General features: G+C 56.6%; 2 protein-coding genes and 1 pseudogene across 4 annotated transcripts in view; 2 read left to right on the top strand and 1 right to left on the bottom strand.

Moving 5' to 3' along the window:
* Positions 1 to 12,823, bottom strand: part of CKB (creatine kinase B) — a 202,401-nt gene extending 189,578 nt beyond the window's left edge. The window contains exon 1 of the mRNA XM_050798425.1: positions 12,820 to 12,823. The gene's annotated coding sequence lies outside the window, so the exon portion shown is untranslated. The remainder of the gene's footprint in view (positions 1 to 12,819) is intronic.
* On the top strand, positions 33 to 1,676 carry LOC126959433 (uncharacterized; annotated as a pseudogene). The gene has a single exon (XR_007727531.1). The product of XR_007727531.1 is annotated as an uncharacterized LOC126959433 (transcript).
* ZFYVE21 (zinc finger FYVE-type containing 21) lies at positions 3,179 to 22,130 on the top strand. 2 transcript variants are annotated; one of them, XM_050798441.1, is made up of 8 exons: positions 3,179 to 3,388; positions 15,360 to 15,410; positions 16,298 to 16,466; positions 17,442 to 17,517; positions 17,625 to 17,716; positions 18,326 to 18,379; positions 21,108 to 21,250; positions 21,470 to 22,130. In XM_050798441.1, the coding sequence occupies exons 1-8, from the start codon at positions 3,251 to 3,253 to the stop codon at positions 21,503 to 21,505; spliced, it is 759 nt and encodes a 252-aa protein (XP_050654398.1). In that variant the 5' UTR covers positions 3,179 to 3,250; the 3' UTR covers positions 21,506 to 22,130. The 2 variants fall into 2 exon arrangements, with proteins under 2 accessions (XP_050654398.1, XP_050654399.1); XM_050798442.1 differs by lacking the exon at positions 18,326 to 18,379.
* The last annotated feature ends 85 nt before the right edge of the window (positions 22,131 to 22,215 follow it).

The following is a 22,215-nucleotide window of genomic DNA, read 5'->3' as shown; positions in this document are numbered from 1 at the left end:
CAGCAGCCACCGTGTCCGTGTCATCCGGGCTCTGTCACTGCGGGTGGAAGATACTTCACTGTACAGGGAAAGCTGTCGAGCTCTATCTGGGGCAACATGTCTGTAATTTACCTCTAAGAATTAGAATGATTTAGCAGCTTAGAACCCATTCCAGACACTGATGCATTTGAAAAATCCCCCAAACCCACCACATTCACTCCCTGTGGGAAGTGCTAGAAATAAGGCCATCCTCCTGCGGCAGGTGAGGGCCCCCCCCGACTCACCGCTCTGGGGCTCAGGGATGACCCACGCGTTCCTGGCTGACTTGACTGAAGCATCTCTTGCACTCTGCAGTTCAATTTCCTTTAAGTGTCTCCCTGGGGATTCTGGAAAGAGTGGGAAGGTGGGTCTGGGATTGGCAGAGTGCTCAGGGAACCTGAACATCGGTGGCCTCCAGCTGTCTCAGCAGCCAACAGCAGAAGACAGCTTCCTTCCAGGACGACCACTGTGGACCCCACCCAGCCTCTCCCAGGAAGGGAGCTGGCAGCCCTTCCACAGCCCGAGCCCGGCCCAGAGAGGGAGAAGCTCAGCTCTTCTCCCCTCCGGCCTCGGCGGGCTGCTCAGGGACTCAGCCCAGGATCACATAAGGCCTTTCCAACAGGCCACTCTACATCCTTTGTCGGCTTCCCAAATGGGGAGACCAAGAGTGTCCAGGGCACCAGGAAACCAGAAGGCAGCAGCCTCGAGGGCCATGTCCTGCAGTGAGGCCCAGTGCCCTTGGCAGTAACCCAGCAGAGGAAAGGGCAGGCCACGGACTTGGAGAAGGCTTTCCCTTGGACCACACAGAATGTGGCACTGGCCTGGATGCGATTAAGCTGGTCACTCCATGCCCATGCTCAGCCTGCTCAGGGCCAGGCGTGGAAAACAGACTGCAGGAGCCGCAGGCTGAGGCACGCCCCCAGGCACCCCGTGAGGCGGGCAGGGCAGGGAAGCTGGTGCTCCAGGATTCGTTTCCTGCCCGCGCACCAGGCTCCCGGGGCCCCACAGCCTGTGGATTTTCTGAGCAAGGGACAGGGAGGTGCCCAGGCCTGGTTGCCCAGGCAGGCCTGACAGGAACTGGCGAGAAGCCACCCTGGGGGGCAGGGTGCAGGCCAAGGCAGGGCGGTGGGGTGCTGAAACCAGCTCCAAACTGCTGGCTGGCCAGAGTGAGAAAGTGAAGTTCCCCGGCACAGAAGGCAAATCAAAAAGGAATGCCACCTCCAGGGAAGGCACTACACTGCCAAAGGAGATGTGGCCTCGCCTAGCTCTGTGAGTTACTGACCTTGATTGCTGGGCTGCAAAAATACAAATCAACTTGAAGGTTGGGCAGATGCTTTGAGACAAGCTATACTCTGCTGGCCTGGGAGCTGGTCCTTGGTCCCAGCCTCTCAGAGAGCTCCCGCTCTCACACTCTCCACTGCTATTAAGGCACACTGCGAACTCTAACCAGATCTCACTTTCCAGGGGCCTGCTCCATCCCCGGAGCAACGACTTTGGCCATTCTGGCACTCGCCTCCCTGCGGCAAATGCACCCCATCCATGGAGGCCCTGCTTCCCCGCCAGGCGTCTTCACCTCCTCCCCTCTCTTCTCCTCTGAGCACTGTGAACCCAAGAACAAATTCTCTTTGACAATAAACCGTGTGATTCGTGGAATCATACTTTGGTCCTCTCCTTATTTCCTCCACACACAAGGACCCCTGCAGCGCCAATGCCCACAGGAGAGGGCAGAGCCAGCCACACGGACCCCCACCTCACAGGCTTCAACGCGGTGGGTCACTTGAGCCCGGGAGTTCAAGACCAACCTGGGCAACACAGTAAGACCTATTCTCTACCAAAAAAAAAAAAAAAAAAAAAAAAAAAAAAAGAGAGAGAAAGAAAAAGAAAAACAGCCGGGTGCCGTGGTGGTGCTTGCGGTCCCAGCTACTTGAGAGCCCGGGAGGTGGAGGCTGCACTGAGCCGTGATGGCGCCACTGCACTCCAGCCCGGGCGACACAGCGAGACTATTTAAAAAAAAACAATAAAAATTCATGCCTTGTAATGAGGAATTAAAGGCAGGATGAATAAACATTTTCTTTTTTTCTTTTTTTTTTTGGCTTTTTGAGAACGGGTCTCTGTAGACCAGGCTGGAGTGCAGTAATGTGGTCTTGGCTCACTGCAACCTCCGCCTCCCGGGTCCCGGTTCAAGCAATTCTCCTGTCTCAGTCTCCCAAGCAGCTGGGATTACAGGTACGTGCCATCACGGCCAGCTAATTTTTTGTATTTTTAGTAGAGACGGGGTTTCACCATGTTGGCCAGGCTGGTCTTGAACTCCTGACCTCCTGATTCACCCGCCTCAGCCTCCCAAAGTGCTGGGATTACAGGCGTGAGCCACCACGCCCGGCCTAAAAATTTTCTTTCCAAATCAAAGCATTAAAATAACTGTTCAGATCTCTCCCACTTCGATGCCAGGCCAGTGCAGTCCCAGGCGGACGAACGAAGGCATCGAAGCGCCGGGGGCGCAGTCGCGGGCCCACCTCGGCCTCCCCTGAGCAGACACCTGCCCGCGCACACCGGGGCCCCCGGAGCCCGCCTTCCCTGCTCTGAGCGCACGCGGCCCTGCCCCGGGAAGGCGCCTGAACGCGACCCGAGCTGTGGCGGGGCACCCAGGGTGAGAGCTGCAGCCCCAGGCCATCCTGCTCCCACCGGCTCGGGCAATGGAGACCCGCGGCCGCCCCCGCCCCTGCCCCTCGACCCTGCCACACCCCTCACGTCCGCGGCCGCCCACGACCTCCGACCCCGCCGCCGCCTGGCACCGCAGCCGGGTTCCGCGGGTCTCACCTACCGCTGGCTCTGCAGTCCTCTTCGCGCCGTCCTGCCCCTCTCGGCTTCCTCCAATAGGCGCCGAGCGCCCTGATAGGGCTACACCAATCAGAGGCGAAACGACGCCGACGTGGCTGACGAACCAACCAATCCAAAGTCTCAATCTTTCTGGGAAGGGCGGAGCGCATCCGGGCCAGCCCTCGCCGCCGATTGGTGACTGACCACAGGGGGGCAGGGGCGGTGCCCTTACGCGGATTGGAGAGGGCCGCGATGGGGCGGAGTTCGAGCTCCGATTAGTCCGCGTTCCGTGGCGGGCTTGGCGATTGGACGCCGGTGCTGTCAGCCGCGCGCGGACCGGGGCGGGGCGGGCGGTGCCCCGGGCTGGGCTAGGGGCCGGGTGCGGGGCCGCGGGCCGAGAGACTGAGGCGGCGTCATGTCTTCCGAGGTGTCCGCGCGCCGCGACGCCAAGAAGCTGGTGCGCTCCCCTAGCGGCCTGCGCATGGTGCCCGAGCACCGCGCCTTCGGAAGCCCGTTCGGCCTGGAGGAGCCGCAGTGGGTCCCGGACAAGGAGGTGGGTGGTCGTCGCCCTGGCCCGCGCCTCCGACCCGCCCCGCCGCCCCGGCCCAGCCAGCGGGCTTCCGGGCTCCTGCGGCGCCCCCTCCGCCTCCGGGCGGCCCCTTCCCCAGCCGGCCCCCGCCCCACTCTCCCCCAGGTTGGCCGCGTCCCCGGGCCGCCGCCTCAGGCGCCTGCGTCCGCGGGGAGGGCGGGAGGCGCGCGGAGTCCAGGTGCGGGGTCCAGGTGCGGGGGTCCCGGGAGGGCAGGAGGCCCTGCACCTGCCCAGGGCGGGCGCCGGGAGGCGGGGTGCGGGGCGCGGGCTGGCCCCGGGCGTGGGTGCGGCCCTGCCCGAGGCCGGTTCGTGCTGGGCTGGCGCGTGTGGACTGCGTCCGGAGAGCCGGGGCTCGCTCCCGAGAAAGTGGAAGGCGGCGCGTGTTCCTCGCAGGCTTGGCAGGGAGGGTGCGTGCTGTCCGCCGAAGCGCTGGAGCCGGGGGCCCCGCAGGGGTCCCGCCCGGGAATCGGGGGAGGCGTCGGTGCCTCGGGCGGGTGGCGGGTTCCGAAGCCATCTCCTGCTCAGAAGCCGGGCCGGGAGGAGGGCCAGGACCCACTCTGCGGGCCTGGCTGCCCCCACTTCCCTTTCGTCTACACCACCCTCCACCTCGGAAGCGAGATCGCAGTCGCCCACTGGACAGTTTGAAGGAGACCGCAGATCTGCACGCGTTTCCCTTAGGCCTAGACACGGCGGGAGTTGCCCAGGCCACTCCTGCAGCAATTGGAGCGGGGGTGGGGGGTCCCTGAGCCAGGCGGTCCCCTGGGCCTCCCGCGGGGTTCCCTGTGACCTGATCGGAGGTGCCTTTGCCTCACACCAGCCCATTGGCCAGCTAGGAAGGCCCTGAGTGCATTTAATCCCACTGCCTGTGCGCTAACAGGTGTGTCCAGTTTCTGTTCTGTGGATTTTAACCACGATAAAAAAAAATTGGGGGAGAAAGATAATTTTTGTAATATGACTTTCATGCTTAACACATGTTACAGATTCGTTTAATTCCCTCAGTGAGAGAACTAAGCAGACGTTGGAACTAGGTTCAAGAAGTCAAAGTAGCACTAATTGACTGCGTTCATTGAAGCTTGGTCGGAGGCCTGGTGGGGGGGTGGGAGGCCACAGAGCCTCGGGGACAGGACGGAATTCGAGTGACTCGGGAAGTGTCTCAGCATCTACAGTGTATGCAAGCGTGTCCTGAAGAGTTGAGACCAGTGCTGCTCACCTCTCTCCCCAGTATCGCCACCCTAAGGAGTCTTTTTAGACACTTTCCCCCTAATCATCCGCCTATGACATCTTTTTAAAATTTTACTTTTAAGTTGACAAGTGAAAATTGTATGTATTTATGGTGTAATGAACTCTTAATAGCACAGAAATACTCCACATCTGTATGAACCATATGGAGCACGTGAGAAAGTGTGGCCGAGACGAGGCAGAAGTTTCCAGCAAAGCACAATTTCTTTCTCCCTGCTGTACACATGCACTGATCGTACAGTTCTGTTTTTTAGTTAACCACTGTGTTCCCCTCCTTCATTCTCTCTTCCAGAGCCCTTTTGGTATCAGCTGAATCGTTTAGCATTTTCCCCCACCTTTCTTTGTGACCTCTGCTGAGGCACTGTGGAAGTCCCGCGGTGACTTCCGACCAAGTGGAGTTGAAACACTTGAGTCAAGGTGGTACCCCTCGTGGAAAAGAAGATTCCTTCCCATGTTGAGGTGGTGGCAGGATGCCTCTCCATTGCCCCCCACCATGTTTGGATGATTAATTGGGATCTGAGCAGCTGAAAAAGGTCCTAGCATTGGGCGGGCTTGGGGGACAGAGAAACCATTCTAGTGAAGATGGACTTTGTCTTTGAGTTTTGTGTTGTGAATTTTATTGGAGCATGGTCTTACAGGCCAGAAGTGACCAAAGACAGTGTTCTGGAGGAACTTAGAACGGGGCAGTGAGGGCTGGAAGATTTGGAATAAAGTCCAGCTTTAGTTGCAATAGCTCGAGGGGACACTACTGTAACAGTCGCCTGGCAGGCATGTGGCGGTGCTGAAGGGGACACTGAGCCACGCTGTGCTGGCTGTGTGCTTGGGGCTGCTAAGGTGATTGTCAGGAGGTGACTCAAATGTGCAGATAACTTGTTGTGGGAAATAGGTTTATTTGTGGTGGTTCGTCACGGGGAGAGAATTTGGTAGAACTTGGCAGGTGGGTAACATTGTCCTTGGCTTGGTGGCCGTGTGCCGATTGGCATCATCGTCATATCTGTAAACGTGTTGATCCATTTTCATTCCGGCTGTGTCCTTAGCCAGGGGAGTCTGAGTCCAGCCCATTGCTCAGCTCTGGAATACCAGGTGCCTGACCTGGGCTGGTTTATCAGTTTGGGCCCATGAGGGTTATCCCTTTAAAATGCTGCAAACCCCCCTGGGGAATGTGTGCCTTTCTCAGAGAGGTGGCCTGCAGCTCTCAGATTCTCAAGGAGCTCTGATGCAGAACCAGTTGAGAATCATTTCTCCAGTCTGTGCCTCCTCAAGAACCTGTGGGGCAGGGGAGGCAGAGGCGGTGTGTAAAGCTTCGTGCGACACCAGTTTGGATAGAGGTGCTTTGGGGGTGTGAAGGAAGCCTCAGATGATCTCTGGGGCTTGTCTGACTCTGCCATCAAATATCCGACACTGACGCAAGGCAGTGGGCTTGGGGGTGGGCGGTCCGGGCGTGCAGCCATCTGGGCTTGTCATAAGCAGCTAAGATCCTGAGTTTTATCCTTAAAATCGTTGCCGCTGTGCACCCCTCCCACCTCCCATCCGTGGCGCTGGCAGAAGCAGTGACCGCAGCTCCATGCTGGCAGGTCGACACCTTGATGGATACTCTAGATTCAGAACCAGGGAGGAGAGAGCATGTGCGTGTCTGATCACGAGCCTGGACTCGGATGAGGAGAGATCTGAAGTGAGGACTGTCGCTAGAGGCCTCTGGGGCTGTGCAGCAGGGAGAACAGGGGACCCTGAGTTCTGTGAGGGTCTCACAGGCCAGGCCGGACAGGGCTTTTCTTTTGCAGGAAGGAGTGGCCAAGGCTAGAAAGAATCAAGCTGGGGAGGTGGGATGGGCCAGTGGAGGGTCAGGACCTCCAGCAGATCAGAGAGCTGAGGCCAGAATATAAAAATTAGATGGGCGTGATGGTGTGTGCCTATAATTCCAGCTACTCGGGAGGCTGAAGCAGGAGAATCACTTGAACCCAGGAAAGAGGTTGCAGTAAGCTGAGATTGTGCCGCTGCACTCCAGCCTGAGTGACCAAGCGAGACTGTCTCAAAAAAAATAAATAAATAAAAATAAAAATACAAAAAGTAGTCCGGTGTGGTGGTGTGTGCCTGTATCCCAGCTACTCGGGAGACTGAAGCAGGAGAATCACTTGAACCCAGGAAGCAGAGGTTGTAGTAAGCTGAGATTGTGCCGCTGCACTCCAGCCTGGGTGACCAAGCGAGACTCTGTCTCAAAAAAAATAAATAAATAAAAATAAAAATACAAAAAGTAGTCCGGTGTGGTGGTGTGTGCCTGTATCCCAGCTACTCGGGAGGCTGAAGCAGGAGAATCACTTGAACCGGGAAGAGGCGGTTGCAGTGAGCCAAGATAGTGCCACTGCACTTCAGCCTGGGCGACACAGCAAGACACTGTCTCAAAAAAAAAAAAAAAAAAGGTCCAGATAAGGGAATTGTGTTCCAGTTGATCATGAGGAGAATTTCTGGCCAGTGTTTTCTGGGGCAGAGAAAGGGAATTTAGAGGGCCTTGTTGTAGGTAAACAAGGGGGACATGGGGACATTTGTGATCTCTGGCTCGTATGGGGAGGGTGGTTCTCGGCGGAAGGCTCTCCCAGCACACTGCAGGGTGGGGGGTTTCACAATTGCTTTCCAGGATCTCAGCGCTTGGGTAAGGCTCACCCTTGTGAGGTGCCAGGGGCTGCCAGAGCCTCCTCAGGTGTTTGGGAACCAGCAGCCTCGTGAGATACTGCCAGGGACACCGGCGAGCTTCTCAAGGGTCCCTGTGGCTGGCTAAGATCTTTTTCTTGTTTGAGGCAGGATGTTGCTGTGTCACCCAGGCTGGAGAGCTTTTACTGATGTTAGGTAAAACTGAGGCTTTGAAGCCACGAAAAAGGATTCCCGGGCATCCTGTGGGAGGCCAGGCCGCCTTTAGCGTAGCGCTCCCGGGATGTGATCACCGTGTCTGCACCTGTCACCATCTTCAAACTGTCTGACAGCTTGAAATTCTAGAAAACTGATAGTAACGCACATGTTTCTAGTCCCTGAGATGCAAGTAGATTTTGTCCCTCAGAGGTGAAGTTGACATCCTCTCTCACCCCACCGCGGGGTCCCTGTGAGACGAGCCAGTTTACAACTCCTGTCTTCCTTCCTCATGGCCTGTATCCATGTCTGCTCTTTGGGTCCTCCTTGGAACTGGGTTTTTAATCTTATTGGTTCTCTCATTAACTAATGAGTTAAATCTTTGACATGGGCTCCTTTTCTGTTTGTAGGAGTTACGCTCTACCATGTAAACATGATTGTCTTTCACTAAAGGTGCATTGATACATGTATTTAAGTTGTTTTCTGATTGACGAGTTCTTGGGGGGCTGAGAATTAGTTGACTTTGGGAGCCCCACCAGCCAGTGGGTGACACTTCTCACTGTAGTGTGGGAGCTCAGTGCGTGATGGGGCCTGACTGTCCTTTGTCACCCCAGCCTCAAAGGGAGGGCAGGCATATGTCCTGAAATTTGGTTCTTTTTATGGTAACTTTTTTTGAACATCCATTTAAACTCCCTAAACTATGCTTACAGATGATATTGACATTGAGGGTGGAGGCACTTTTGGTTTCTTGCGTGCTGTCAAACCCCACTCTTGGCAGGTGGGCTGGGTGCTGGTTCTGAGCAGCTGCCCTGTGACCCTCGAGGGGCTGTTGCTGTTGCATTAGAGTGGGGGAGCAGGTCTCGACCTGCAGGTCTCTGAGGAGCTCTGTGCTGGTGTCTGCTCCCACCGTGGAGGAACGATGGGTTTCATGATTTCTCTTTTTTGTTTTGTTTGAGACGGAGTCTCACCGTCGCCCAGGCTGGAGTGCAATGGCGTGATCTCGGCTCACTTCAACCATCGCCTCCCGGGTTCAAGCGATTCTCCTGCCTCAGCCTCCCGAGTAGCTGGAACCATAGGCACCCGCCACCACACCCAGCTAACTTTTAAGTTTTATTTTGTAGAGACAGGGTCATGCTATGTTGCTCAGGCTGGTCTGAAACTCCTGAGCTCAAGCAGTCCTCCCACCTTGGCCTCCCGAAGTGCCGGGATTACAGGTGTGGCCACCACGCCTGGCCTGGTTTCTTCTTTCTTTGCTTGCTTACCCACTGGGAAGCTTAGTTTATGGCATCTGCCTTGACCACCTCTGAGCATGTCATCTGGCAGGGTGGGTGTGAGTCAGTTGTTGGTTTACTGGACTAGCAAGGAGTGGACAAGCGCCGAGGGCTCTGACTCCTGTAGGTAGCCAGGGGAAGTGTGTTCCGAAATTTCACTGGGAGCCGTCTACATGCGCCTGCCCTGGTCCTCACTCCCTCTTAGCCCCACTTCCCTTGAGATAGCTCCTTCTGTGTCCATTCAGCTACCCACCCAGCCTGTGCTGGGCCCTGCAAGGTGGCCGTGGAGGCCTCCTGTGGAAGTGAGTGCCCGCCCCAGAGAGGCCTGGGCGGAGGCTGCCTCTGTGATGCCACTGCACAGGGCACAGAGGGCTCCTGGAGAGCACTTGGGCCCCGCCGTCCAGCCCGGGGGGCAGTGTCTGTCCTTAGCGGGCTTTTCTGGTTGGCTTGGGCCAGAGGGTCGGGCAGCAGATGGGTGTTATTAGGGTCACTGCCCGAGCTGACCCTGCCTCACTCTCCCTTTTTGTCTCTGTGTGTTTGTCACAGGCTGCACCTCTGGCCTCGTGGCCCTCACTAAACACCTTTATTATTTATTTATTCATTTTCCTCACTAAACGTCTTGAGGCCTGCTTTATTGGGTTGTTCTTGGAGGTTTTGGTTTCCCCGGCGAATGTGCTGGTTTGAAAGTCTGCCCCAGCCCACCCTGGTGGTGACACATGTGTACCTGGGATGTGACACAGACTCAGAGGCTGGCATTCCAGACACCGCCGGCCACCTACGGTGGAAACGGATGAATCACGCTTCATTTCTGGGCTTTGGTGTATTCTCCCTAGCTCCTAAAATAGCTGTTTCACTGAACATCAGAGCTGCTGGGTCCAATTAAAGGAGGCGCTGGTGGGAGCCTGGTCTGGTGCCCGGCTTGCTGTGCCTGTGCTTCCTTTGTGGAGCGTGCTTATGACGGGGTAGGCATTTGGCAGTAGTTTTACCTTATGTCTTCATCCACTGCTTTATTTCATATTAAATTGCTCTATTGATAATTTTTAAAATTTCTTTCACTAATATAATCAATAGGAAATTACCTTATTTAAAAATTTATACATCTAAGCTCATTGGTTATTTAGAGTAATAAACTTCTGGATCACTTATATTTTTAAGGGAGCACATCCTAGGTGTGGTCTGTCTTTTTTTTTTTTTTTTTTTTTTTTTTTGAGACAGGGTCTCACTCTGCTTCCCAGGCTGGAGTGCAGTGATATGAACATGGCTCACTGCAGCCTTGACCTCCTGGGCTGAAGCCATCCTCCCAGCTCTGCCTCCCAAGTAGCTGGGACTACAGGTGTGCAACACCACGCCTGGCTCATTTAAAAAAAAAATGTTCCTAGAGACAGGGTCTCGCTGTGTTGCCCAGGCTAGTCTTAAACTCCTGGGCTCAAGTGATCCTCCTGCCTCAGCCTCCCAAAGTGCTGGGATTACAGGCGTGAGCCACTGCTCCAGCAGTGTGGTCTTACATTTAGAAATTGGCCTTTCAACTTGCCCAAACACAGACTACACAGTAAATGTGAAAAGCAGTCCTCCGTCAGCACCATTTGCTGAGAATATTGAGAGGACACCCCCTCCTGTTGGGCACTGTGGGCCAGGGTCACCACGGAGAGACCGTCAACAGTTATTCTCACTGGAACCTGGTGATAACGTGGCTTTGTGTTTGCTTAAGCTCAGAGTTAAAACCCCCGTGAAGCTTTCTCTAGCAGATTCTAGTGGATTCTGTGGCTAGTGGACGTCTGGGGTCAGGGAAGGGACCACCACACAGAGGCAGGGACTGTGCCACCGCACAGCGGGCAGAGCATTCCGGAACCAACAGGCCCATTCGAGGGCAATGGCAGGGCTGGGCCGCAGCACAGTGAGGGCGGGGAACAGTCAGACCATGCCCACAGCCTGTGGGCAGGGAGCCCCTGGCAGAGCTGCGAGCTGGACTTTGTAGATGCTTCCAGAAGGCTGGGGCGGGCCAGACCTGGTTTCCAAGTCCAGGAAGCAGCTTAAAAGCAAAGGGAAACAGAAAAAGGCTGGTCGTGGGATCTCATAAAGCTCAGGACCTGCCTGAGTTGGGGCAGTGGCGACATGGAACTCGGCAGGGATGAGGCCCTCGTGTGGGTCACGAGGGGCCAGTCCTTGCTGCAGAATGGCGTCTGAAGGGCCCCTGATGTGCGCCACAACCGGGACCTCTGTCCTCCCCCAGTGAGGCTCCCACACATGTGGCTGTGGACCCCAGAGGACTCCTTCCAGAAGCATCTGCAGAGTCCCAGGACCACCAGACTCTGTTTTGCCAACTAAGCACAGTGGGCACTTGGCACCCAATGTGGACTATCTCTGAGCCCCCTGTGGAGGGGCTGCAGGCTTCTTGTGCTGCGTGTGTGGGTCCTGCAGGCTGGAGGGAGGCCCTACCTTTGCAGAGCGCAGGGTGGCGGGGACACGGTGAGGGTGGCGGCTGTGACGGCACCACATCGGAGCAACTCCTCCGCACTGACATCTTCTGGGGCTCAGAGAAGGGGCTGGACTTCCCAGAGGAGGGGTGCAGGGCAGGGGAGAGTCCCCACGCCTGTGAGGGAGAGGATCAGGGCAGGGTGGTGGAGGATCCATGGCTGGGCCCCCAGACCCCAGGGAGGCTGTGCAGCCATGTCAGAGGCGCTGGAGGATTGGGCGGCCACCAGGTCCCCACCGCGGCTCAGACCCAGGGGCCTGTGTTTCAGAAGGTGCTCGGCCCTGGTGACCCCACAGGCCTTGCCTGCCTTGTTGTGGAATCAGCCGCAGCCGTGTTTGCCGGCCCGGAGTTGGGGCTGGAACAGTGCCATGCGTGTGGGAGCAGCTTTCCTACCGAGGGGCCGAGCCCTGTCAGCTGCTTGTCGGTGCCAGCACAGCCCGTCTGTCCTTGATGGAGCTCTGGGGCGGCTCTCACGTTAGATAAGACGTTTGAACTCGTGTGTGGCTTGGTAATGCTGTGGCCACCTCCAGTCTGCCTCCTTTTTGAGACTTCAGGCCCTCAGTTTCTGCTCGCCAGGTAATTCCTGGTCTCGTTTAGGGGCCCCTCCTTCCCCCGGAAGGGAAAAGGGGACTTCATGGAGCGAAGGTCTTCTCTTACATCTCTTTTGAGTATTATTGTGCTTTGAATGTGGATGATTCTTGGTCAATATTCATCCGAGTCCTTAATCATCAGAAGCAAAAAGACCCTCCACCTCTCCCAAGAGGACCCCTTTGAGTCACACCATTCGGTCGCTGGTTCATTTAACCCACACCTGTTTCTAGTTCACCACCCGCCACCTAGGTCTCTGACAGCGAGGACCAAAGTGGGGTGTGCTTGTCACACTAGGCGGCAGCCTCGCTGGGACCTTCTTGTTTCATCCTTACCAAGGGCCCCAGAGCACGAGGGTCTTGTTCTCATGAAGCTGAGGGAGGCGAGGCGTCCTGGGTCCCACAGCCCCCATGTGCTGCTGAAGGGCCTGTTGGGGAGTGGGTGGGCAGCACCGAGGCCCAGCTTTGAAAAAGGCTGTACCGGCTCACCGAATCCGCGGACCACCATTTTCATGGCAAAAGTGTCCTTTACTCTGTTAAAAGAATGCACGGTGGCCGGGCGCGGTGGCTCACGCCTGTAATCCCAGCACTTTGGGAGGCCGAGACGGGCGGATCACGAGGTCAGGAGATCGAGACCATCCTGGCTAACCCGGTGAAACCCTGTCTCTACTAAAAATACAAAAAAATTAGCTGGGCATAGTGGCGGCGCCTGTAGTCCCAGCTACTCGGGAGGCTGAGACAGGAGAATGGCGTGAACCCGGGAGGCGGAGCTTGCAGTGAGCCGATCTCGCCACCGCACTCCAGCCTGGGCGACTGAGCAAGACTCCGTCTCAAAAAAAAAAAAAAGAAAAAAGAATGCACAGTGGCACAGATTTCCTTCAGAGCAGGTCTGAATGTCTTCCCCTTGGATTGGAGTCCCTGCTGTTAGAGCGGGGGAGCCGGCGGTGATGGCGGCATCCTCATGCTGCGCTCATGCCGGTGTCAGGGCCCCCCTGCCATCTGGAGTGAGCAGGAGGCAGCCAGGCCAGGACGGAGCCTTCCCAGCTGAGGTTTGGGAGTTCCGTGCCTTTGGTGCCGAGGGTGAGCGTGTTCACGGTGACTTCGTCCCGTGGTCATGAGGAGGTTCGAGCTAGGAACCCCCTGCAAGTGGTAAATGCATCTGGCTTGCTGTTCTAAGTGGAGACGGCAGGCACAGCTGGGACCTGGGCCCCTCAAAAGCAGGCACCTCACTGGGCCGTGCTCCATCTGGGGCTGCTGCAAGAAGCTGGGCTGTGGCCAGTCCTGAGGTCTCTGCAGCCCTCACGGGAGCTTGAGGCCTGGCTGGTTCTTCTAAGGAGCTGGCCGGGTGGCCATGGCTGCCCACAGTGGGGTGTGGCCTCGGGCTTGTGGCCTCTTCAGTGAGGGCCTCCTGGCAGGGGCTCAGAGCGCAGCGTCAGTTGGGGGCTTCAGCATAGACCACCACATGTGTGTCTCTGGGTGCTTGGTAAACGTACCCTGCGCTTTGGTGACAATTTTTTTGTCTAGTCAAGTGAAGCAGTGGAAATTCAGGGAGCATCTTAAATCTGTTTTATTTCTAAGTGATTGATTTCAATTCCACCTTCACTCTTAGACCGACCAAGCATCTGAGGTGCGCAGGCTGCAGAGGGCTCTTTTCACAGTGGGCTTCTTTGCCATCTGGCATCTTCCGGGTTGCCCTGCTCTCCTGTGTTGAGGCGTCATACTTAACCTGTTCCCCACATATGAAAGGCTCTGGCCACCCCGCGGCCCATAGGCCCAGGCGGTGTGCGTTTGTTTGAAACAATTCATGAAGAAGGCACCTTCTCCTCTAGCCTTGACCAAGCCCTGCCGGTGTGCACCAGGCACCACACAGCTGGGCCGGGCCACCGCGCCTCCTCTCTCCCTCCTGGGCACAGCCGCTCTTGGTGTGGCTGCCACAGCTTCGTAAAGAGAATATACTTCTTTATTTCCTTATGGCCACAGTGACCTAACAACGCCCAGCAGATGGCCACAGGGTCTGTGGTCCCCTGGATTTCAGTGGCACCCGGCCATCACTCTGGGACTCTGGGTGTTAAACATGAAATGAGGCCCCCTGAACAGCCGTTAGACAATTTTTTTTTTTTTTTTTTTTTTTCCTGGAATAGGCTCTCATTCTATAACCCAGGCTGGAGTTCAGTGGCGTGATTACAGCTCACTGCAACCTCTGCCTCCTGGGCTCAAGTGATCCTCCCACCTCAGCCTCCCAAGTGGCTGGGACTGCAGGTGTGCACCACCACACCAGTAATTTTGTTTTTTTCTTTTGGTAGTGATGGGGTCTCACCATGTTGCCCAGGCTGGTCTCCTGGGCTCAGGTGATCCGCCCACCTCATCCTCTCAAGGTGCTGGGATTACAGACATGAGCCACCGTGCCCAGCCCCTTAGATAATTTCAAGGGTAATTCTGAGGCTCTAGTGAGGCAGCTGAAGAAACTTCAGATGTGATTCCAACTCAGCAGAAATAGCCCCGCCCTCAGGATGGTTGCCTCCTGGCTGCTGTGGTGAGGCAGAGGAGGACGTCTTCCCAGAGGGCATCCCCAGTGCCAGGACAGCACCACCTTGCCATGGGGCTTCAGGCCTGCTGTGACCCCTTGGGGAAAGTGAGCCCCATGGCCACCTGCCCAGTTCCCAGGTCTTGTGTGGTCAGAATTCCTGGTGGGCCCTGAGGCCAGTCACCTTCCTGTTTCTGTCTGCGTTTGTACATTCTGTGTGCATAGAACTGTGTTTGCCAAGAAAGTCCAGCCTTGTGAGCCCTGGCTTGTGCGTCTCGGAGCTTCTCTGCGCCTGGGTCCTCCAGGTGAGGAAGCATCTTCAGGGCGTCTCCAGGTCTGACATGCGTCCCCATGACACACACCAGCCTGTGTGTGCTTCAGCTGCTTCCAGGGGTTCCTTCACAGGCGGGGGTCAGGGCACGCACGCCAGGACTCCAAGTAAAGAACCAGAATAATACGCTTTATGTCTCAGATACCTGGACTTTTGCCGGCTGGCGCCCAGCCCCAGAATCAGCAGGTCCCCATGCCCGCCTCGTTTGTGAAGTGGGTGCTAGCACAGCCTTCCCTGGTTTAGGGGTTTAGGTTGGCTCCTGCTGTGGGTTTCCTATTCTCTTCACAGCGTTGCTCTTTGGTTCCAGTAACAGGACCAGGGCCAAAAAGGTGTTGCTAAGGTGATCTGCTGTTGGGTCCAGTGTGGAGGGACCTGAAATGCCGGGATGCACGTTCTGCTGCAAGACAGTCAAACCCCAAGCCCACCTCAGGCCCAGACCCCATGGGTACGCTGGGTGCAGGCCTCGGAGCAGCCTGCACCCCACTGCATTGGCTCTGGAGCCTGGGCACAGGCGACCAGTCCACCATCCTGCGTCACAAGCCTGCCTGCCTCAGGCCGCTTGGGTGTGGGGGGAGGTAGCAGGGCCCAGCTTTCTCAGCAGCCCGGGGTCCTGCCCCAGCGACATGGTGAGTGACTAAGCTGGGTTTTAACGCTTTGTCGTCTCTTTCCTAGTGTCGGAGATGTATGCAGTGTGACGCCAAGTTTGACTTTCTCACCAGAAAGGTGAGCTGAGGCTGCTGAGTGGGGGTGGTGGGAAGAGGGGAGGGGCCCTAACAGGACAGCTGCCCCTTCTGGCAGGGGACGGATGTCATCTTGTGGCTTGTTTTTTGTTTTTTGTTTTTTTTTCTGAGGCGGAGTTTTGCTCTTATTGCCCAGGCTGGAGTGCAGTGGCTCCATCTCGGCTCACTGCAACCTCTGCCTCTCGGGTTCGAGGGATTCTCCTGCCTCAGCCTCCTGAGTAGCTGGGATTACAGGCACCCACCACCATGCCCGGCTAATTTTTGTATTTTTAGTAGAGATGGAGTTTCACCATGTTGGCTAGGCTGGTCTAGAACTCCTGACCTCAGATGATCCTCCCACCTCAGCCTCCCAAAGTGCTGGGATTATAGGGGTGAGCCACTGCACCCAGCCATTATGGCTCGTTTTGAGTGTCAGCCGTGCCCTGTTTCAGTGGAAAGTGACTGGGCTGATTCTGCTGGATGCCATGGGGTGGGGATGCAGCTTGCGAGGCCTGTGCACCTACCTCTTACCCTGCCCTGTCCTGCTTTGCCCTCGCTAAGTGTGTTGCCCCTAATGTGTGCCCAGCTCATGGCGCCCCGAGGCCCGAGGGCGTCCTAAGCAGTGGGACTTGGGTAGTTGAAAGAAAGAGCTGAAAAACAGCCATTTTGATCCACAATTTTGAAAAATGGGCCTCATTTCCCAGGTGAGGCGAAGCCCTGCTGTGTGGTGGGGAGCCCAGGGGCTGGCGTCAGGAGGTGCGCGTGTGCAGCGGCCAGCAGGGGGGCCTCGCGTTTAGGCGCGGCCCGGGCAGTGCCAGGCCAGCAGGGTCCACACCCGGGGCTGCTTGTCCCCTGCCCCTCCTCACTGCCAATCCTCCCGCATCTGCCCAGCACCACTGTCGCCGCTGCGGGAAGTGCTTCTGCGACAGGTGCTGCAGCCAGAAGGTGCCGCTGCGGCGCATGTGCTTTGTGGACCCCGTGCGGCAGTGCGCGGAGTGCGCCCTGGTGTCCCACAAGGAGGCGGAGTTCTACGACAAGCAGCTCAAAGTGCTCCTGAGCGGTAAGGACGCGGGTCCTGCAGTCCTGCGCGCGCCGCCAGCCGGCTCCTCGTGTCTGTGGCGATGCTGTGGGCTGTGCACAGGGCGTTCTGCTTCTCTTTGACGTTCTCTCGCCTTCCCTCCCTTCCCTGTTTTCTTCTGGATTCGTTTAGAAGCAGTTATAGAGCCTTCCCTTCTCTTCAGAGTTGGAATGTCGTCTAAAATGTGGGTGCTGACTCCGCTGGGCACGTCCATCAGGTGGGAGGGGAGGCCCTGGGCCCAGGCAGCACCTCCCCCAGGTGGAACCCGGCGCCGGCGCTCGGGCCTTTGCGACCACCGTGGCTCCTCGATGAGGGTCCGTAGACCTTTGCCCGGTAGCACGATGCAGACCCGGTTTTGAGCCATCTCTGGGGACCTGGTGTGGGAGAAGGGCGTTCTCCGGGGGCTTATGTTGTGCCTCCCCGGAATCTCTGAGCAGCGCCTTCTCCCCACTGCCCGCCCACCTCTGGCCACTCCGTCCCAGCCTCCTGTCCCCAGCTTGCCCGCCATGGGGTCTGGGACCACCTGCCTTCCCGCCCACAGCTCCGCCCTGTGTGAAACGGGCATGGTGCCTGGCTGGACAGTGGGCTTTGTTGTGCTTCCTTTCTGCTGTCTTGGTCCTGCCAGCTCTTAGGACCTGCGAGCAGAGGGGTTTATTGTTCTTTGATCTGGACCTTGGTGATGGATTCCCTGCATCCTTTGAAGGATGTAAAAAAATTTCTAGGAGCTTTGTAAGCAAGCAGAACCTGTTTAGAGCAGACCTTTTCGTTTACCTCTTAAACCCTTGATCCATGACTGCCTTTTTGCTCAGCTGAAGAGGTCCTTAGAACAAAGCTGTGGTTTGTTTCTTGATGTTTTCACTCTGTCCTCTGTGTGTGCGTCTCCTGCTGGTACTCGTGGGAAGGGTTAGGTGGAAAAGAAGCAGACCCTGTTCTCACATTTGCTTTTGTGTTCCCAAGGAGCCACCTTCCTCGTCACGTTTGGAAACTCAGAGAAACCCGAAACTATGATTTGTCGTCTTTCCAATAACCAGAGGTAAGAGCCAGATCCTGCTTGGCACGGGGCAGCATTGTCACAGACCGGGAGCCTCGGTGGCACTGAGCCTGAGAGTGACCTGATTTGGACACTTTTATTTGATGTAGATACTTGTTTCTGGATGGAGACAGCCACTATGAAATCGAAATTGTGCACATTTCCACCGTGCAGCTCCTCACAGAAGGCTTCCCTCCTGGAGGTAAATGCCAGCACGTCCTTTCCTAAGCCAGGAGGGTTTGGTGCCATGCATGGGTGACAAGAGGAGCGTCCACTTTTGGGATCAGGCAGCCACCCTGAGGAACGGGGTCTGCTGGGTCTCCAGGACAGCCTGCCTTTCCTCTTTGGGGGGCGTGTATTTACTCAGTGGCTTTAGAACTCGCCAGGTGAGTGGAGACTTAAACCGTAAGACAACAAAGGGAAATTTGCCTCAGCATGTCGTAATGATTTCCTCTGCTCTAAATGCTGTAATGTATCATTCCGTTTATTGTTGGACTCAAACCAAGGATAAAGCCCCAAATGCAATAACTGAGATCCCCAGAAAGGTCTGAGTGGTGGCTCATCGGGAGCCAGCACTTCAGCCCTCCTCCTGCAGGCGTCTGTGCAGACCAAACCCCTGGTGCGTTTCCTGGTGAGCTTTGGCCCAGCCTGGGCCTCTCCACTAAACTCCGCTGACGGGGAGCTCGCATCCTGTTATCTGCAAACTGTGCTGACAGATGCGCGTGCCGTAACCCATGTTGCTTTCTTTCCGTTCTCTCACCGGCTCTTGGGTGCTCCTTCTCGCCACTGCCTGCCCACCTTCTTGCCATAGAAAAAGACATTCACGCTTACACCAGCCTCCTGGGAAGCCAGCCTGCCTCTGAAGGTCAGCCTCTTCCTCCTTGCCGGGGCTCCCTGCATGCGGCGGGCCTGTTCCTCCCCTCGCCACCTGGCTTCTGTCCACGGGGTGGTCCGTGCCAGGGTTCTTTGTGAAACCTGGATTCACTTCTTTTGGTTGACTTAAGAGAGATGTTGGGTCTGGTACGTGGGTTTCTAAAGCATAAATGAAGATACCGCAGCAGATGTACTTTCTCAGTTCTGTCTCGGGGGGAGGGTTACCCAGCAGTTGACAGCTCTCTGTCAGTACCTGCCAGCCCTGAACTGGCTGAGGCCAGGGGGCATGGGTGCTCACAGGGGCTCACCTGCCCTCGGGAGCCTCTCCCAACTTTGCCCTTCCCACTGAGGCCTGGCACTCCCCAGCTCAATGTGGCCTCCTGGGACCCCTAACTCTCCTGGCACTTCGTCAGCCTCCTGAATGATGAGGTGAGATGCCCAGGCCAGTGTTTTGCCACCTCTGTCCTGAGCTCAGGGACGTGTTTGGAGCCGGGATGGTGTCAAGCTGGTTGCCTTGAGCAGGCTGCGTGGTATAGACGCCCAGGTGCGAAGGGTAGGGTCTGGAGAAGCGGGGGTCACCCCAAGCACCCCTCTCTGCCTGCCTCCTCCTGGGGAGCCTGAGGCTCAGATGAAGGCCAGTGCTTAGGGGCATCCAGTGCTCCTGAGGCCGGGGCAATGGAGCCTCCGGGACTGCTCTCCTGGGCTGACCCTCCCCAGGGCTTCTGGCACTGTGTCCCCTTGTGATGGCTTGGGGGGTGCAGTGAGCCCCACTCTGTGCAGTCTCAGTAGAGCCCTTCAGACCCCAGCACCGTCTTCCAGTGGGGGCGGGGACAGTAGTAACAGTCCCCTGACCTGAAGGCAGCCAGGGGGCCGCCTGCCAGCCTGGGCCCTGTAGGACAGGCCACACACTCATTCTTTCACGGCCAGATAGTAAACCTTTGCCAGCCCCATGTGCCGTGGTAAGGTGGAGGCAGCTGCAGAAGACAGGGTGACAGACGGCCATGGCTCTGGTCCAGTGGTGCCTTATCAAGCAAACGCAGGCGGTGGACAGAGCCAGGTCACTCTGCTCTAGAGCCCAGGCAGGACGTTACACTGATAGGGAAGGTTCCCCAGTGTAGGGGCTGGGTGGGTGTGCCCTAACCATAGAACCGGGCTTATGAAAATGTGGTTCCAGAGGCCCGGCATGGTGGGGGACTGTAACCCCAGCACTTTGGGAGGCTGAGGCGGGTGGATCACCTGAGGTCAGGAGTTCGAGACCATCCTGGCCAACATGGTGAAACCCTGTCTCTACTAAAAATATAAAAATTAGCCAGGCATGGTGGCAGGCGCCTGTAGTCTCAGCTACTGGGGAGGCTGAGGCAGGAGAATCGCTTGAACCCAGGAGGCGGAGATTGCAGTGAGCCGAGATCCCACCACTGCACTCCAGCCTGGGTGACAGAGACTCCAAAAAAAAAAAAAGAAAAAAAAAGCCAGGCACGGTGGTTCACACCTATAAGCCTAGCACTTTGGGAGGCCGAGTTGGGCACCTGAGATCGGGAGTTCGAGACCAGCCTGACCAACATGGAGAAACCCTGTCTCTCCTAAAACTACAAAAAAGAGAAAAAAAAAAAAAAGCTGGGCATGGTGGCACATGCCTGTAGTCCCAGCTACTCAGGAGGCTGAGACAGGAGAATCCCTTGAACCCGGGAGGCGGAGGGTGCGGTGAGCCAAGATCGGGCCACTGCACTCCAGCCTGGGCAACAAGAACAAAAACTGTGTCGCGGGGGCGGGGGTGGGGGGAGGGGAAGAAAGGAAAAGTGTGGTTCCGGGGCCTCCGGCGCTTGCAGCTGCAGCCTTGACGCCCACTCCACCAACCGGCAGAAGAGCCGGCCCTGGGTGCTGATGGGGGGATGTGTGTCTGATGGAGGGGTCTCCCGAGAGGTCAGCGATTGCTCACGATGGGGCTTCCCTCCCAAGTCATTAAATTCATGGGAGGCTGCATCCCATGGGTCTCTTTCAACTCCAGCCCTGCCTGAGGAGTCGCTCTCTTGAGCGGTTCATTGTTGGAGCAAGTGCTGGAATTGAGTCATTGTCACTGGATCAGCTGGTCACTGCTGCCCAAAGACGGGGAGCCTGGGTCCCCTAGGTCTGGGGAGATGGCCCGTGACCAGGCTGGGGTGGCATTTCCCTGGCACTGGGCCTTTGTACTGACAGTCCCCTCTGTGCTGCTCCTCAGAGGCTGAGGCCTCCGACTCCTGGGTGTGAGGCCAGCTGTGGCCCTGACCATCTGCTTGGCCTGTCGGTGGCCAGGGCACTCTCGAGGTGGCCTCTCCTTTTCCCCCAGCCCTGGGTGCAGGTGGGCATCTCTGCAGGAGCCAGTCTGGTCTGGGGGTTCTCTGAAGGCAGGAACCCCCACAGGCCCCAGGGCACAGCAGCGCCTCAATTAGCGGAGAACGAGGCCTCTTGTGGTGATGCGGCTCTGGTGGTTTGTCTCCAGCCCTGGGGCACCCGGCTGAGTGTCTTCGTCCCTCTCCCACCTACCCTGTGAGCTTGGGGTCTCCCTTCAGAGGCCTGAGATGGTGTTTCCTGGGTGCTCCTGAGCACCAGTCCTCACCGCCAGGCTACTCTTGGGAGCAGCACAAGGTTAGGAAGGTGTCCTGGCCACCACCACCTTGGGGCTGGTGACCACCTGGGCACTCAGGGTCTCCTTTGGGCCGTCTTACCTCGTCTCCCTCCTCCAGGAGGCAACGCACGGGCCACAGGCATGTTTCTGCAGTATACAGTGCCGGGGACGGAGGGTGTGACCCAGCTGAAGCTGACAGCGGTGGAGGACGCGAATGTGGGCAGGAGGCAGGCGGTGGCGTGGCTAGTGGCCATGCACAAGGTACCTGAGCCCAGGCCAGGGAGGCTGGGCCCTTTGGCTTAGAGCAAAAGCTTGCCTTTCCCAGAGGAAGCTGTGTCCTGCCATTTGACCCCCATTCCCACAATCTGTTCCCCCTCGGCTGGGGTGCCCATGCCATCTCCCCTCAAATGCACTCAGGCTTGGCTCCACCAGGCACAGGACCAAGCAGGTCTCACTGTGTTGATCTTATCTGATCTGCAGGCTGCAAAGCTCCTCTACGAATCTCGGGACCAGTAACTCTACGTGGGTCTGAGCTTGGAGTACGTGTGGTCACCAGGACTGAGTCGCTTGGAACAGCAGAGCCTGCTCCTTGCGCACCACAGGGATTAATCCTGCTTGTGCTGGGAAATGCAACTCAGAAGTGTTCACTTATCTAGTGCAATATGTTCACAGTTTATTAATGCTTTAAACAGCTTCATGTTTTAGAATTTGTGTATTGTCAATACTTAATTGGGGGTGGGAGAGACTGAGCTACACTACTGCTAAACTATTTTTAGCATAATATATACTGTTTTTATGAGTTCCCAGGTTTACTAGAAGGTTCTGGCCCATCGATATTCATTTCATTTAACTCTTCCACAGAACCAGTTTGGGTAGTAGGAACTCAGGCTTCTGATCTGCAGTAGAGCCTGCTCACCTCTAATAGCCAGTTTACAGCACTTGCCTTAGCCTGTTTTACAGACTGTCCACTTACCTTATCACTAATTTTGGACTTTTGGGTTGTGAGTGATCCTTTGATACTTCACTAAGGGGAACGTGGGGGCTTTGTGTTTTGTACTTTTCACTCACTATTTCACTTTATTAAGATGACTGTACAGCAATTTGTATATAAAGCTTATGATTAAAACCTATTTTGAACATACGGACAAGGCCTCGCCTTCCTGTGTCCAGATCACCTGAACCCTCGTGCCGCAGCGCAGTCTGGCTCCAGAAACAAGACTCACAGC

This window comes from Macaca thibetana, chromosome 7, assembly GCF_024542745.1.
Source record: "Macaca thibetana thibetana isolate TM-01 chromosome 7, ASM2454274v1, whole genome shotgun sequence".
In the NCBI taxonomy this organism is placed as follows: Eukaryota; Metazoa; Chordata; class Mammalia; order Primates; family Cercopithecidae; genus Macaca; species Macaca thibetana.
The sequence above is the reverse complement of the archived record's forward strand: the minus strand, read 5'-3'. Positions and strand labels throughout refer to the sequence as shown.